Source organism: Somniosus microcephalus, chromosome 2 (genome assembly GCF_052327205.1).
Source record: "Somniosus microcephalus isolate GS21.2 chromosome 2, FLI_Smic_1.0, whole genome shotgun sequence".
NCBI classification, from domain to species: domain Eukaryota; kingdom Metazoa; phylum Chordata; class Chondrichthyes; order Squaliformes; family Somniosidae; genus Somniosus; species Somniosus microcephalus.
Genome location: NC_140988.1, coordinates 315,503,146 through 315,519,236, shown reverse-complemented (window position 1 = coordinate 315,519,236; position 16,091 = coordinate 315,503,146). Strand labels below are relative to the sequence as shown.

The 16,091-nt window shown below is 50.6% G+C and overlaps 1 protein-coding gene across 1 annotated transcript in view; it reads left to right on the top strand.

The window, feature by feature from the left end:
- rai14 (retinoic acid induced 14) overlaps positions 1 to 16,091 on the top strand; it is a 227,263-nt gene that overhangs the window by 122,603 nt on the left and 88,569 nt on the right. The window contains exons 9-10 of the mRNA XM_085966328.1: positions 2,816 to 3,003; positions 14,942 to 14,970. Of these exons, the coding sequence (XP_085822454.1) occupies positions 2,816 to 3,003; positions 14,942 to 14,970 (217 nt within the window). The remainder of the gene's footprint in view (positions 1 to 2,815; positions 3,004 to 14,941; positions 14,971 to 16,091) is intronic.

Genomic DNA, 16,091 nt, shown 5'->3' with positions numbered 1-16,091 from the left:
TATTCAGAATATTAAACGTAGGTTTCCTTTTAATGAAATATGTTTATTGGATTTGTTTTGACAGGACCCACTAAATAAATCCATCTTCTGTCCTGAAGTTACAAGCAGCTCCTTTTAATGTTGTCCAGTCTTTGTGATTTTTCTCTTCATCCTGTTCCCAGGTGGTATTTGAAATATTGAATTTCTGAGGTTAGGACAAAATGTGCACCATCAGAGCTATCAGATTCTTCTGTATTTTGTGCCAACCATTCAAAGGCATTGTTTTTTCCCCTGGCCTAACAATCGAGGCAGTGATATACAGTGATGTAGAAGAATACCTTTTTGAAATATTACCGTTGTAAATTCATATTGGACAGCGTCTAATGATGGAAGAGGCAGTCATGCAAGCAAAATTTTACCAATTCAGTTACAGACCCATTACTAATCTGCCATATGGTGTAATAATCAGGAAATGCATACTGTTTGTAAGTATGAATAGATTGGCATATTGTATTAAGTTTTGCTTGTTATTCATTATAAGATTACAATTCAGTTTAACTCTTTAGCAGATAAAAAATATAGCAAATCTGCTGCTTTCAGTTAGGTAACCTTTTCCTGAAACTTTCCAAATGTATTTGCAACGGTAGTTTAGATCAGGGTTATGTTAGCTTCTGGTCTTCATGGCCCACATAGGTGCTGTACCATGGAGCCTCGGGGGCCATATGTAAAGTTTAAATTCATATGTTCATTAATTTACATATATCTCAAATTGATTAGATGAAAGAATTTTGGTGTTCTGAATTTTTTTATTTGTTTATGGGATGTGAGCGTCGCTGGCAAGGCCAGCATTTATTGCCCATCCCTAATTGCCCTCGAGAAGGTGATGGTGAGCTGCCTTCTTGAACTGCTGCAGTCTGTGTGGTGAAGATACCCCCACAGTGCTGTTGGGTAGGGAGTTCCAGGATTTTGACCCATCGGCGATATATTTCCAAGTCCGGATGGTGTGTGACTTTGAGGGGAACTTGGAGGTGATGGTGTTCCCATGCTCCTTCTGAGAAAACAAGTAAATAGGGAATGATGAGCAAGGATGAGTGAGAAATGATTTGGAGGCCGACGGGGCTTTATAGATAGTCAAGAGTTGTGGAAGGAGAAAGTGTTTGGCAAGAAAAAAGAAATCAACCACAGCTTTAAAAATGGAGGAATTGTGATTTTTTTTTTATTTTTTTAAAGGAGGTAGTCTTTCCTTACAGCATGGACCTTCCACAGCTGAGAGGATGAGTGATGAGATATTCTCAGACTTTTGTTGGTACCCTTCTACTGACTGCTAAGAGGCACATTAGAATGATATAGGTCTCTCCATGGTGCAACATAATGGAGCACCAAACTGGTGTGTCACTATGCTGCCCTTTTTAACGTTTCATGTTTAGGCAAAAAGCAACGATAACCCTATACTATAAAGGCAACTAGCAAAACTAACCATTATCACATTTACCACATTTTTTTGAGCTCCATCCTAAGCACTCTTTTTCTTTCATGTCAAACACTTGTTTGCGCCTCAACAATTCTTAATTCGCTATAGTTCTGTATTCGTCTAACACTTGTTTATTGCTCCCATGTTTGGGGAAATTTGCATCTTTTGCATTCCTGGAGTGGATACAAGAAAAAGCTTTAATCTGTTTTCTAATCAGCATCGTCGCTAGCTTCCAATACCCATCTTTCTATTGCAATCTTTCTTAACATCCTCTGTTTATTAACACTATGGCCAGTGCTGCTGAGAACTTTGCTCCCTTGTTCTGCCTAAACTCCAAATATGCCATATTAGAAACTCCTCTTCTTCCTCACCCTACTTCCCCACTGTATTGAAATTGCGTGTTGTCACGAGTCTGCTACTGTAACTCATTTTTTTCCCAGGACTGCGACACGAGATCAGTGATGCATCCAATACGTATACCAAGAGCAGGAGTTCCGAGGCTTATCCTAAATTGGGCTTCGGGGCTCATCTCCTTCATAATTCCGGCGAGTTGCAGACGCCAGTCGGGCATCCAGAGGCAGCTCGTTGCTTTGTTTTTCACCAGTTTGGGCCTCTTACGATGCCGGCAGCTGCGCTCAATTAGGTCGTGGGGTAGGGTGGTTGTAGACGACTGGAGGGAAGCGAGTGTGGGGTGGCAGTGGCCCGGAGTATTACTGTGGAGCCAGGCAGAGCACTGCTGCTTCTTGTGGCTCCACATTAACGTAAGCTTAAAAAGAAAAACCTGCCATTTTGTTGGCAGCCTTCAGCGGTCAATTGAAGGACCACTGGTTAGGCTGCAGAAGAACCCGAAAAACTGAGTGGAGCATGCCTGATGCATGTAAAACAGGTGTTGGACCCTTCATTAGTATATGCAAGGAGTCTTTCACCTGTTTCAGGCAGTCACCATAGACACCTCAATATCCATCCATCGCAGTTCGGGCAAGGGTCTTGGTACCACAAAATTGGTGTTTTTTTTGTGCAAGAAAAACGGGCACAGCAGGTCTGCCTTTGCTCCCCTACTAATATCTTTCCTTTGTCCTACAACTCTCAGGCTTTAAAACTCAGGGTTGGCTTCACCGAATAGTTATGTCCTGATTTTATCTTGGCTTCACTTTTATGATCTTCACCTCAGTGTTACGATTATGGACCATAATAGTTCACCTCGGTATCTCAGTAAAAATGCACATTGCAATGTAATTGGTAGTGTAATGCACAACAAGTGTTTGAGTCTCTTGATAATCGCTAAAACTAATAATTTTAGTTGTTGGTATGTACATGACAAATTTATGGTTTCACAATTTTCTTGTTTCTTTCCCCTGTCCCTAGGACTGCTGTAATGTTGGCCTGTGAGCACGGTAGTGGAAACGCTGTCGAAATTTTAGTCAAGAGGGGTGCCAGCTTGAAGTTAGTAGACGCATTGGGTCATGATGCACTTCATTACTACAAACTTTCAGGAAATGCCGATATCCTAAGTTTCCTTCAGGCTACACTTAAAAAGGTCTCCGAGGATGCTGGTACGTGCCCTATCTGCTTATAATTGAAGAAGCCTTTGAATTTAAGCAAAATCAGCTTGAAGCTATCCTGTTGCAGATCACTGTTCTAGAAATATGAAGCGTCATTTTTGAATATCCCACTTCCTGCATTTAACATACTTCTTTGTCATTAAAAAAAATAACTTTCCTGTTGTTAGCAGTGCCTCTAAATTGAGCTCTTTGGGACTAAGAAAAAAAAATGTTTTTTTTATGATCAGTATTTATAGGTTGAAATATATAAACGGCAATTAGCACTGTATTAGCAGAAATTGATCATTACCAATGCTATAGAGCAGATTAAATCAAATGAAGGTTAAGCATTGAATTAAAAGTAAGAAACAGCCATGGGAATGGAATACAAAATAGTGAAATAGACCTTGGTATACACGCAGTAACCACTATAAGATGATAACCTGTCTGGTATTGGGTTAGCTGCCCAGTGATTTCACAGGAAAGAAAAGAACTTGCATTTATATACTGTAGCACCTTTCATGACCTCAGGACTTCCCAAAGCGCTTTACAACCAATGAAGTACTTTTGAACTTAGTCACTGTTGTCATGTAGAGAAAAGCAGTAGCCAATTTGCACATAGCAAGATCCCACAAACAGTAGTGAGATAAATGACCAAATAATGGCCTATAATGTGCCTGTTCTTCAGGCACTAACGAGCCTACTAAGACCCCAATATGGCAGGCAGAAAGTGCACGCAAATTTCCGGCCGGATGTGTGCCACCTACCTATATTGGTGGGAAGAAAATAGGCGTGCAGGGCCCATGCCTGAAACAGGCTTTAGTTCCTTTGCATTTACAAATAACAGGCTTAATGCCTGTTTGTGGCACCACTGCAGTGTGCCCTGAAGTAAAACCAGACCTTTAGATCGCCTGCTACCAAAGAGGTAAGTTTTTGAAATTTACTTTGCTCAATGTGGAGCCGGGAGGAATGGGAGAAGCAAGACGACTCCTTCTGAGTCCACATTTAAAGAACGTGGGCTGCTGTATTTCACCCCTCACCCCGGCCTCTGATCTCACGACCCTTGGGTTCCGATTCCCACCACCACCCCTCCCACCACCTCCCCCCCCCCCCCCCCCCACCGCCAATCTCCCCCAGCCTCTGATATCCCTACCCCCGGACTCCTATATCCCATGCACCCCCCTATTCCAACCTCCAATACCGGGGGCGTCTCGGGCCTCATTCAGGCGCAGGGAATGTACCCTGGGCACGCCCGAATTTCTACCCCATTATCTTTTTTTTAAAGGAGACGTGAAATGCAGGTGATTCTCACTTTTATAACTACAAAATCCATATTTCTCAAACAAAAGAAGCCTCCTCGTATTGTAAAACTATTAGAAATACTGGGGGAGAAATTAGGTATAGCCCTGTTTGGGGCGCTAGTTCTGGCGAAGCGCAAAGCCTAGCGCCAGTTGCGATTTAGCGCCACATGGCATGATATTGGGTCGTTGCGGCGCTAAATCAGGCGCTGCACGAGGCTCTTAAGGCACTAACCCGGGGGCGCAACCCAATTTAGCGGCGGCGGGGCGCAGCACAGGTGCTTTCAATAATCACTTTCCGAGACACAGTGGCGCCGGCCAGCTCTTCAAGGGGCAGGTCAATTGGCATCACCAGACACACTCACTGCCTTGTAGGCCTTCAAAGCGGTGGGAGCCTACCTGTGGCGCACCAGCCTAGCAAGAAATGGAAAGGGTGAGGCAGAGGGCGGAATGCCTCATTGATGGGGCATTGGATGCTTTGGTTGGCGCAGTGGAATCGAGGCCAAGGAAGATGGTCGGAATGTGATTTATGTTTTGGACAGTCTCCCGGGTGTGTGAGCCAGTTATGTGTCAGTGTATTAGTTTTGCTTTCTGTTGCCATAGCTTTCTCATGTTTGAAGGAACCACATTTTGCGTAATGAAACACTTTCTTCATTTACAATGGCCATGCCTTCTATTTACATGCATCTTGCCCTTCACAGGCTTGGGGGTATCAGACCGGTTCCATTCCTGTTCTTGGAATGGCAGCAAGCATTCCATGAGAGGGGCCTAGAAGCTACTTCTGATCAGCCTCTGACGCGCAGCCTGAGAAGAGCCGCTCGCGTAGAAGTTCAGGCCAGCAGGCATCTTCTCAGCCACCGACAGAGATGTCCTGCACCTTATCTGAGGCTGCAGATCTGGCTGAAGCAGCTGGCACAGCTCAGTCACCGCCTCCTTTCTAAATCGCAGCCTTCTGACACACTGCTCCTCCGGCATGTTCATGTAGGGAAACTGCTGTCGGAAAACCCTGCCGGCGTAAGGTCTGCTGTGGCGACGTCTGTTGGCCCTCCTCCGTCTGGCCATGCCCGCCCCCCTCTCCCAGCGTCTCAGTGCCCTTTCCAGATGATTCAGCAGCAGGACGTTCCCCTCCAATGCAGCCCCCATAATAAGTGCCCACAGGAAGGTTCCCTGTTGTCAAGGCTCACCAACAGCAAGGTGATGGTCAGAAGGCTGAAGATCGTCTGCCTGCGCTGGCTCAGTGGTCAAATGGCTCTCGGTGTGCAGCTCAGCAACTCTTTGTAGCTCTCGAGGAAGTTGTGCACCAAAAATGGCTGTCGCTTTTAAACCACACCATTCCCCTTTAAATAACGCTCCTCCAGCCCGAGAGCGACTTGGTAAGGTCCAGGTAAGCTGTCATTATTAGCGCCAGGCGCTACAGAGGGGGGCGCCACTGAATTTCCAGTCCGGGGCGCCCAAAAGGCGTTGCACACTCAAATTACATCATAATCAGCCTGCGCCCATGAGCGGGCGCTAAGATTTAGCGCCGGAGCTAAATGCATGCTCAATATGGGGTGAGGCGCCTTGCGCCCGCCCGGAAATTGGCTAACGCCCCACTTCTCTGCCTCTTTAGGCGTTAATCGGTGGCGCAACCAACCGAATTTCTCCCCCATTTTCTTTCTGAAAATTTAAAAGGGGTTACGAGCAATGTTCCCTTCAATTTTTTTTTATGGGCTGCACGGCCCATTCAAAAACCTGTGCATGCGCGTTTTTTGTACTTAAAAGCCGACGAGCCGGCTGCGCGGCCATGCAGCTTAAAGGGAACGTTGGTAATGAGTGGAAATGTTGTGTGATGATTTATAGAACACATTTAAGACTGTCTTTTGCTGCCCTCTGGTGGCTCCACTAAATAGAGGATAAGTATGAGAATATACACTGTCCTGTTCTTTTTCACAATACTAACTATACTTAGAAAATGAGAAATGTAAGGCCTTAGCAAATATTTCAAGCACACAAGTCAAAAAGGACAGTTCCTGTATTTGCCAGTTGCATTTTGAACTTTGCAGTCACTGTATTTCTAGGAACAGAAGTAGGCCAGTCAGCGTCCTAGCCTGTTCTGCCATTGTCGGTTAGATCATGGCTGATTTACACCTTAACTCCATTTACCTACCTTTGTTCCATATCTCTTGATACTTTTACCTAACAAAAATCTATCAATCTCAGTCTTGAAAATTTCAATGTACCCTGCATCCATAGACATCCTTTGAAATTACTCATACTTTTATACCTGTATGTTTTAAAAGCAATCATTTGATATTTTGGATTTTTCATCTTGTCAACTTCCCTGCTAGCAGCTGTGGAAGCAATTGATGGTCCTGTCCAATTCTACCTATTGATTATCATTGATTTTAGAAATGAGTCTCAACAATGAGTGAGGTGTTCTGGTCTTCTATTTCTTTATTGCTAGTACTGTGTGGTCTTGTGATTAATTATGCATGGGCTCCTTCTGCCCGATCTCTTTCTTTATTTTGCTGTTAATCACTTCCTTTGAGTATGCCTAATGATGCAGTAAAGAAACTAGATCAGTACTCTTAAACTAACCCTTGGAAGTAAAACTCTCTCTAAATGTTCTTTACCTCTGTCGACAGAGGAAAAAACTTCTCCTGTATCTCTCTCGATTATTTTTTCAAAATTCATTCTCAGGATGTGGGTGTCACTGACTAGGTTGGCATTTGTTGCCCATCTGTAGTTGCAGTCCATGTGGTGAAGGTACTGCTACACTACTGTCCAGCATTTTGGCCCATCGACGATGATGGAACTGTTCTATATGTCTGAGTCAGGATGGTGTGTGACTTGGAGGTAACCGTGTTCCCATGCACCTGCTGCCCTTGTCCTTCTAAGTGGTGGAAGTGGCAGGTTTGGGAGGTGCTGCCGAAGAAGCCTTGGTGAGTTGCTGCAGTGCATCTTGTAGATAGTACACACTGCAGCCGTGGTGTGCTGGTGGTAGTATTTAAGGTAGTGGATGGAGTGCCGATCAAGCGGACTGCTTTGTCCTCGATGGTGTCGAGTTGCTTGTTTGTTGCATCTACACCCATCCAGGCAAGTGGAGTATATTCCATCACACTCCTGACTTGTGTCTTGTAGGTGGTGGCGAGGCTTTGCGGAGTCGGGAGGTGAGTCACTCGCCACAGAATGCCAGGCATCTAACCTGCTCTAGTAGCCATGGCCTAGATGAGTTTCTGGACTGCAGCTTGGCTAGATGCATGGATAGTTCTGGAACACAGGTCTTCAGCACTGCAGCAGGGATGTTGTCTGAATCTGTAGCCTTTACTTTGCCCAGTGCACTCAGCTGTTTCTTCACGTGGAGTGAATCGAACTGGCTGAAGACTGGCATCTGTGATGGTGGGGACCTTAGGATGAGGTCAAGATGGATCGTCCACTCGGCACTTGGCTGACGATGCGAACATTTCAGTCTTGTCTTTTGCATTCATGTGCTGAGCTTTGCCATCGTTGAGGATGTGGATTTTCATGGAGCCTCCAAATCCTGTTAGTTGCTTAATTGCCCACCACCATTTGCAACTAGATGTGGCAGAACTGCAGAGGACTGATCCGTTGGTTGTGGGATCACTTAGTTCTCTCTATAGCATGCTGCTTCTGCTGTTTAGCATGTATGTAACCTGTGTTGTAGCTTCACCCACCAGGTTGGCACCTCATTTAGCTTGCATCTTATTCTCCAAAATTCATCGAGCACCTGGGAGGTAACAAAGCATTTGGGACTGTTGATCTGGACAGTCGCGCGCTCTCTTCCCCCCAGTCGCGCGCTCTCTTCCCCCCAGTCGCGCGCTCTCTTCCCCCCAGTCGCGCGCTCTCTTCCCCCCAGTCGCGCGCTCTCTTCCCCCCAGTCGCGCGCTCTCTTCCCCCCAGTCGCGCGCTCTCTTCCCCCCAGTCGCGCGCTCTCTTCCCCCCAGTCGCGCGCTCTCTTCCCCCCAGTCGCGCGCTCTCTTCCCCCCAGTCGCGCGCTCTCTTCCCCCCAGTCGCGCGCTCTCTTCCCCCCAGTCGCGCGCTCTCTTCCCCCCAGTCGCGCGCTCTCTTCCCCCCAGTCGCGCGCTCTCTTCCCCCCAGTCGCGCGCTCTCTTCCCCCCAGTCGCGCGCTCTCTTCCCCCCAGTCGCGCGCTCTCTTCCCCCCCGTCGCGCGCTCTCTTCCCCCCCAGTCGCGCGCTCTCTTCCCCCCAGTCGCGCGCTCTCTTCCCCCCAGTCGCGCGCTCTCTTCCCCCCAGTCGCGCGCTCTCTTCCCCCCAGTCGCGCGCTCTCTTCCCCCCAGTCGCGCGCTCTCTTCCCCCCAGTCGCGCGCTCTCTTCCCCCCAGTCGCGCGCTCTCTTCCCCCCAGTCGCGCGCTCTCTTCCCCCCAGTCGCGCGCTCTCTTCCCCCCAGTCGCGCGCTCTCTTCCCCCCAGTCGCGCGCTCTCTTCCCCCCAGTCGCGCGCTCTCTTCCCCCCAGTCGCGCGCTCTCTTCCCCCCAGTCGCGCGCTCTCTTCCCCCCAGTCGCGCGCTCTCTTCCCCCCCAGTCGCGCGCTCTCTTCCCCCCAGTCGCGCGCTCTCTTCCCCCCAGTCGCGCGCTCTCTTCCCCCCAGTCGCGCGCTCTCTTCCCCCCAGTCGCGCGCTCTCTTCCCCCCAGTCGCGCGCTCTCTTCCCCCCAGTCGCGCGCTCTCTTCCCCCCAGTCGCGCGCTCTCTTCCCCCCAGTCGCGCGCTCTCTTCCCCCCAGTCGCGCGCTCTCTTCCACCCAGTCGCGCGCTCTCTTCCACCCAGTCGCGCGCTCTCTTCCACCCAGTCGCGCGCTCTCTTCCCCCCAGTCGCGCGCTCTCTTCCCCCCAGTCGCGCGCTCTCTTCCCCCCAGTCGCGCGCTCTCTACCCCCCAGTCGCGCGCTCTCTACCCCCCAGTCGCGCGCGCTCTTCCCCCCCAGTCGCGCGCGCTCTCTTCCCCCCCAGTCGCGCGCGCTCTCTTCCCCCCCAGTCGCGCGCGCTCTCTTCCCCCCCAGTCGCGCGCGCTCTCTTCCCCCCCAGTCGCGCGCGCTCTCTTCCCCCCCAGTCGCGCGCGCTCTTCCCCCCCAGTCGCGCGCGCTCTTCCCCCCCAGTCGCGCGCGCTCTTCCCCCCCAGTCGCGCGCGCTCTTCCCCCCCCAGTCGCGCGCGCTCTTCCCCCCCAGTCGCGCGCGCTCTTCCCCCCCAGTCGCGCGCGCTCTTCCCCCCCAGTCGCGCGCGCTCTTCCCCCCCAGTCGCGCGCGCTCTTCCCCCCCAGTCGCGCGCGCTCTTCCCCCCCAGTCGCGCGCGCTCTTCCCCCCCAGTCGCGCGCGCTCTTCCCCCCCAGTCGCGCGCGCTCTTCCCCCCCAGTCGCGCGCGCTCTTCCCCCCCAGTCGCGCGCGCTCTTCCCCCCCAGTCGCGCGCGCTCTTCCCCCCCAGTCGCGCGCGCTCTTCCCCCCCAGTCGCGCGCGCTCTTCCCCCCCAGTCGCGCGCGCTCTTCCCCCCCAGTCGCGCGCGCTCTTCCCCCCCAGTCGCGCGCGCTCTTCCCCCCCAGTCGCGCGCGCTCTTCCCCCCCAGTCGCGCGCGCTCTTCCCCCCCAGTCGCGCGCGCTCTTCCCCCCCAGTCGCGCGCGCTCTTCCCCCCCAGTCGCGCGCGCTCTTCCCCCCCAGTCGCGCGCGCTCTTCCCCCCCAGTCGCGCGCGCTCTTCCCCCCCAGTCGCGCGCGCTCTTCCCCCCCAGTCGCGCGCGCTCTTCCCCCCCAGTCGCGCGCGCTCTTCCCCCCCAGTCGCGCGCGCTCTTCCCCCCCAGTCGCGCGCGCTCTTCCCCCCCAGTCGCGCGCGCTCTTCCCCCCCAGTCGCGCGCGCTCTTCCCCCCCAGTCGCGCGCGCTCTTCCCCCCCAGTCGCGCGCGCTCTTCCCCCCCAGTCGCGCGCGCTCTTCCCCCCCAGTCGCGCGCGCTCTTCCCCCCCAGTCGCGCGCGCTCTTCCCCCCCAGTCGCGCGCGCTCTTCCCCCCCAGTCGCGCGCGCTCTTCCCCCCCAGTCGCGCGCGCTCTTCCCCCCCAGTCGCGCGCGCTCTTCCCCCCCAGTCGCGCGCGCTCTTCCCCCCCAGTCGCGCGCGCTCTTCCCCCCCAGTCGCGCGCGCTCTTCCCCCCCAGTCGCGCGCGCTCTTCCCCCCCAGTCGCGCGCGCTCTTCCCCCCCCAGTCGCGCGCGCTCTTCCCCCCCAGTCGCGCGCGCTCTTCCCCCCCAGTCGCGCGCGCTCTTCCCCCCCCAGTCGCGCGCGCTCTTCCCCCCAGTCGCGCGCTCTCTTCCCCCCCAGTCGCGCGCTCTCTTCCCCCCAGTCGCGCGCTCTCTTCCCCCCAGTCGCGCGCTCTCTTCCCCCCAGTCGCGCGCTCTTCCCCCCCCAGTCGCGCGCTCTCTTCCCCCCAGTCGCGCGCTCTCTTCCCCCCCAGTCGCGCGCTCTCTTCCCCCCAGTCGCGCGCTCTCTTCCCCCCAGTCGCGCGCTCTCTTCCCCCCAGTCGCGCGCTCTCTTCCCCCCGTCGCGCGCTCTCTTCCCCCCAGTCGCGCGCTCTCTTCCCCCCAGTCGCGCGCGCTCTTCCCCCCAGTCGCGCGCGCTCTTCCCCCCCAGTCGCGCGCGCTCTTCCCCCCCAGTCGCGCGCGCTCTTCCCCCCCCAGTCGCGCGCGCTCTTCCCCCCCAGTCGCGCGCGCTCTTCCCCCCCAGTCGCGCGCGCTCTTCCCCCCCAGTCGCGCGCGCTCTTCCCCCCCAGTCGCGCGCGCTCTTCCCCCCCAGTCGCGCGCGCTCTTCCCCCCCAGTCGCGCGCGCTCTTCCCCCCCAGTCGCGCGCGCTCTTCCCCCCCAGTCGCGCGCGCTCTTCCCCCCCAGTCGCGCGCGCTCTTCCCCCCCAGTCGCGCGCGCTCTTCCCCCCCAGTCGCGCGCGCTCTTCCCCCCCAGTCGCGCGCGCTCTTCCCCCCCAGTCGCGCGCGCTCTTCCCCCCCAGTCGCGCGCGCGCTCTTCCCCCCCAGTCGCGCGCGCGCTCTTCCCCCCCCCAGTCGCGCGCGCGCTCTTCCCCCCCCCCCCCCAAGTCGCGCGCGCGCTCGCTCTTCCCCCCCCCCCCCCAAGTCGCGCGCTCTCTTCCAACAACAACATGCCCTCAAAAACCCCTCGGCACCGCCGGGCACTTTAGCTAGTTCCTGTATAAATTATGCCAAATTATTAAACAGGGAATTTTTGACTTGAATATTTATATTATATTACAGAGCTTGCAACATTGCTCTAGGGCCCCAATGTCATAAAATCTGCCTTGTTTATATGCGGGGAAGATCTCACAGCCTCAGAACAATATTCAGAAACACAACTTGAGCATGCACGATTGTTTGAAAGTCGCACTTCGTGACTTTGTTTCTAGCTGCAGTATTTCTCCAGGGCCTGGAGAAAGTATATACAGAGTAAGTGAAAAATCACTTTCAGCCTCCAATGATTGGTTGAGATGGTCAGCGCTTTAGGCAAGTAAAAATAGCAGCTTACTGCCTCTGGTGGTAATGCTTCTCTTATTGTCAAGGGCACTGGTGCCTCCAGAGGCATCAGTGAAAGGCACCCCTATTAGTGGATCTCCATCAGTAAAGGCAGCAGTACCATTGAAAGCAATGCTGTGAAGAAAATGGGACACAGCCGGGGACCTAGGCAAGTGGTGAGGGGGACTCTGGGCACAATGGGTTGGGTGGGGCATGGAGCACACGGGGCAAGGGAGGCCCGCTCCTCCTGGCTCAGCTGGAAACCTAAAATTAAATTTCATTACTTACCTTGCTGAGCCTCTTCTGGCCCACGATCCAGCTCCCGACATGCATGGCCTGCCATTACTGCTCCCCTGCTCAGGCCTCCAACTAACATAGAAACATAGAAGATAGGAGCAGGAGTGGGCCATTCGGCCCCTCGAGCCTGCTCCGCCATTCAATGAGATCATGGCTGATCATCCAAATTCAGTACCCTGTCCCTGCCTTCTCCCCATATCCCTTGATCCCTTTAGCCTTAAGAAATATATCCAACTCCTTCTTGAATATATTTAATGAATTGGCCTCTACTGCCTTCTTTGGCAGAGAATTCCACAGGTTCACCACTCTCTGGGTGAAGAAATTCCTCCTCATCTCTGTCCTAAATGGCGTACCCCTTATCCTTAGACTGTGACCCCTGGTTCTGGACTCCCCTGCCATCGGGAACATCCTTCCTGCATCTAGTCTGTCTAGTCCTGTTAGAATTTTATAAGTTTCGATGAGATCCCCTCTCATTCTTCTAAACTCCAGCGAGTACAAGCCCAATCGACCCAATCTCTCCTCATACGTCATTCCTGCCATCCCAGGTATCAGCCTGGTGAATCTTCGCTGCACTCCTTCCATGGCAAGAACATCCTTCCTCAGATAAGGCGACCAAAACTGCACACAATACTCAAGGTGTGGCCTCACCAAGGCCCTGTACAACTGCAGCAAGACATCCTTGTTCCTGTACTCAAACCCTCTCGCTACGAAGGCCAACATACCATTTGCCTTCTTAACCGCCTGCTGCACCTGCATGCTTACTTTCAGCAACTGGTGCACAAGGACGCCCAGGTCTCGTTGCACTTCCCCTTCTCCCAATCTATTGCCATTTAGATAATAATCTGCCTTCCTGTTTTTGAGACCAAAGTGGATAACCTCGCATTTATCCACGTTATATTGCATCTGCCATGCTTCTGCCCAATCACCCAACCTGTCCAAATCATACTGGAGTTTCTCGGCATCCTCCTCACAGCACACGCCCACCCAGCTTTGTGTCGTCTGCAAACTTGGAGATATTACATCTAGTTCCCTCGTCCAGATCATTAATATATATTTTGAATAGCTGGGGTCCAAGCTGGGATCATTGCAGTACCCCACTAGTCACTGCCTGCCACTCGGAAAAAGACCCGTTTATTCCAACTCTTTGCTTTCTGTCTGCCAACCAGTTCTCTATCCAAGTCAATACCTTGCCCCCAATCCCATGTGCCTTAATTTTACATGCTAATCTCTTATGCGGGACCTTATCGAAAAAACATTGCAAATCGGGTCCCGATGACGTCATCGGGCCTGGATCGATATATTTAGAAAGGACCCCGCTGCCATCCCCAAAAGAGCAGGTTAACGTCGGGACACGGCAGGAAGGCAGCAGGATCAGAGGGGTTAAGTGCCTCCCTGCCCAGTCTCTGCCAGGCACGCTGTGTTAAAATCGGGCGCATAGTCACTAAAGGTAGCTTCCTGTGCTTGTTAGACGTTTTAGTACTCAATTATCAGAGACAATTATAAGAAAATGGTACAACGAGAATCAGATATATGAAGTATAAATGAAATATGCAACAAGCACCATCAGTACTTTATAGCCAACCTGTTCTATTTAGTTTGAGAAGAAACGTCTTAACTCAATCACGTTCTGTAGTGAACATATTTTTTCGGCCCCTCGAGCCTGCTCCGCCATTCAATGCGATCATGGCTGATCATCCAAATTCAGTACCCGGTCCCTGCTTTCTCCCCATACCCCTTGATCCCTTTAGCCTTAAGAAATATATCCAACTCCTTCTTGAATATATTTAATGTATTCCTTTCTCTAGCATATCCCATAAAGTCAACTCAGCAGTGCATTTGAGGAATAAATCTGCGCCAAAAACATTATTGCTGAGTTCTAATGTAACTGGTGAATCCTAATTATAGAATCATAGAATGGTTACAGCACAGGAGGAGGCCATTTGGTCCTCGAACCTGTGCCGGCTCTCTGCAAGAGCACTTCACCTAGTCCCACTCCCCTGCCCTTTCGCCGTAACCCTGCAATTGCTTTTCCTTCAGATACTTATCCAATTCCCTGAATATAATTTTTATATATTCTAAAATGTTTCTTAAAAATATGTATGTATGCACTTGCTTTTTGCGGGGGGGGGAAGGGAGGGAGAAATTAAATATTTCTCCAATCATGGATTCTTCTAATTAAGATTTGGGCTATTCCTTCAGTGGAATTTCTGACAGGATCCCAGAAAAAGATAGTTATAATAAGAGTTTCGAAGCGAGTTAAAATAATGAGGATTAACTCTGTTGAATTTTAGTTTTACAACTAAATGGTTAAGTTAATTTACCAATAGTATATCTCAATACAATAAACATAACCACTGAAATTTTTAAAGCTTCAAATATATTTAATTGTGACAATTCTGTACAGTTAGTTATAAAGCTTACTGTAACCAGTATTATCTTGGAATTAAAAAAAATATATAAAGTACAGAAGAAGTCTATAACCTCATATTATCAAAATTATACTTTTTTTAATGTTATGATCAGGTCAACTCAGCAGTTGAAACAGATTAAGGGATGGTGCTGTATCATTAAGTTAGCAACAAAAAATGGCCAGTCAGGTTTCCTTAGCAACACAAATAGCCTATTATGACACGTTCTTAGTAACAATGAGTGAAGTATGATGATGTTCTACAGCAGTTATACAGGGCAATATCTTTGAAAACTGAGGTAGGGAATTAAGATGAGAGTAATTTTATCAGGGTCTAAATTGACTTAGAATCATAACTTATAGACTTGAAATAAATTGTTTAATTACTTCGTTCTTACTGGTTCTTGTATTATAATGCATTAATTTTCCTTTTTTTCGACTTCAAAATAGATATGAAATCCGCACAGCCATCAAAACAGGTAAAGTTAAATGTGTGACTTAACACAGTATATTGCTTAAAGACATCATAATGATTACTGCACTGTAGTTTTAAGCATATTTCAAGATGGGGCCCTTCAACCTCATCAAGTATTTAGCTTGAAAATCACCCTTCATACCTATATTATTTCTATAAGTAATCATAATTTTAAGTTTTTACTATTTTTATGAGAATGAGGTGCAGAAATATAACGATTCTATGATCATCTCCTGTGCTTTTATTTTTCTCCTACACTTAGCTGATGTCCTTCAGTCCTTGAGCCAGAGGGTGTAATGGTTAAGACTTCCCAATAGCAATTAGTGTAATTGGCTCACAGATATATATAATTCTAGCAGTGAATTGAGTTTTGCATGTTTTACTAAGATCATAAAGATTCACCTGACCATCTAAAAGATGAAATAGTTCACTTCTTTTCCAAGTTCCACATGGTGCTTTTTTTCATTAGCTGTGTGTCTAGCACACACAGAAACCAACACCATGATGAAGAGTTTCCAAACCAAGCTGCTAACAAACCACACATTTATTTATTTTTGCCCAATATGGAGTGCACATCCCCTTTAGTAAGTCCAGAGAGCTTTTGGGACAGATTGTTAAGTATCTAGGTTTACAGATCCTAAAGTTGTGCGGGAGTTTAACCAACAAAAAACAGAGCAGCTTACCAGCAAAAAGAGCATTAGTAGGTTTCCAGCTGTTCACCCTCAGCCTACCTGTCTCCTTCAACTATATCATCCCTAATTTCCTTTTCCACTCTAAGGTGTTTGAACATGTCATCGCCTCCCAGTTATGTGCCCATCTATCTCAAAACTCTCTATTTAAATCCCTTCAGTCCAGCTTTCACCTTGTTCACTGCACAGAAACCACCTCGGCCAACATTTTTTTATTCGTTCATGGGATGTGGGCATCACTGGCAAGACCAGCATTTATTGCCCATCCTGAGTTGCCCTTAAGAAGGTGGTGGTGAGCCCCCTTCTTGAACCGCTGCAGTCCGTATGCTGAAAGTACTCCCACAGTGCTGTTAGGTAGGGAATTCTAGGATTTTGACCCAGCGACAATGAAGGATCGGCGATATACTTCTAAGTCAGGATGGTGTGTGACTTGGAG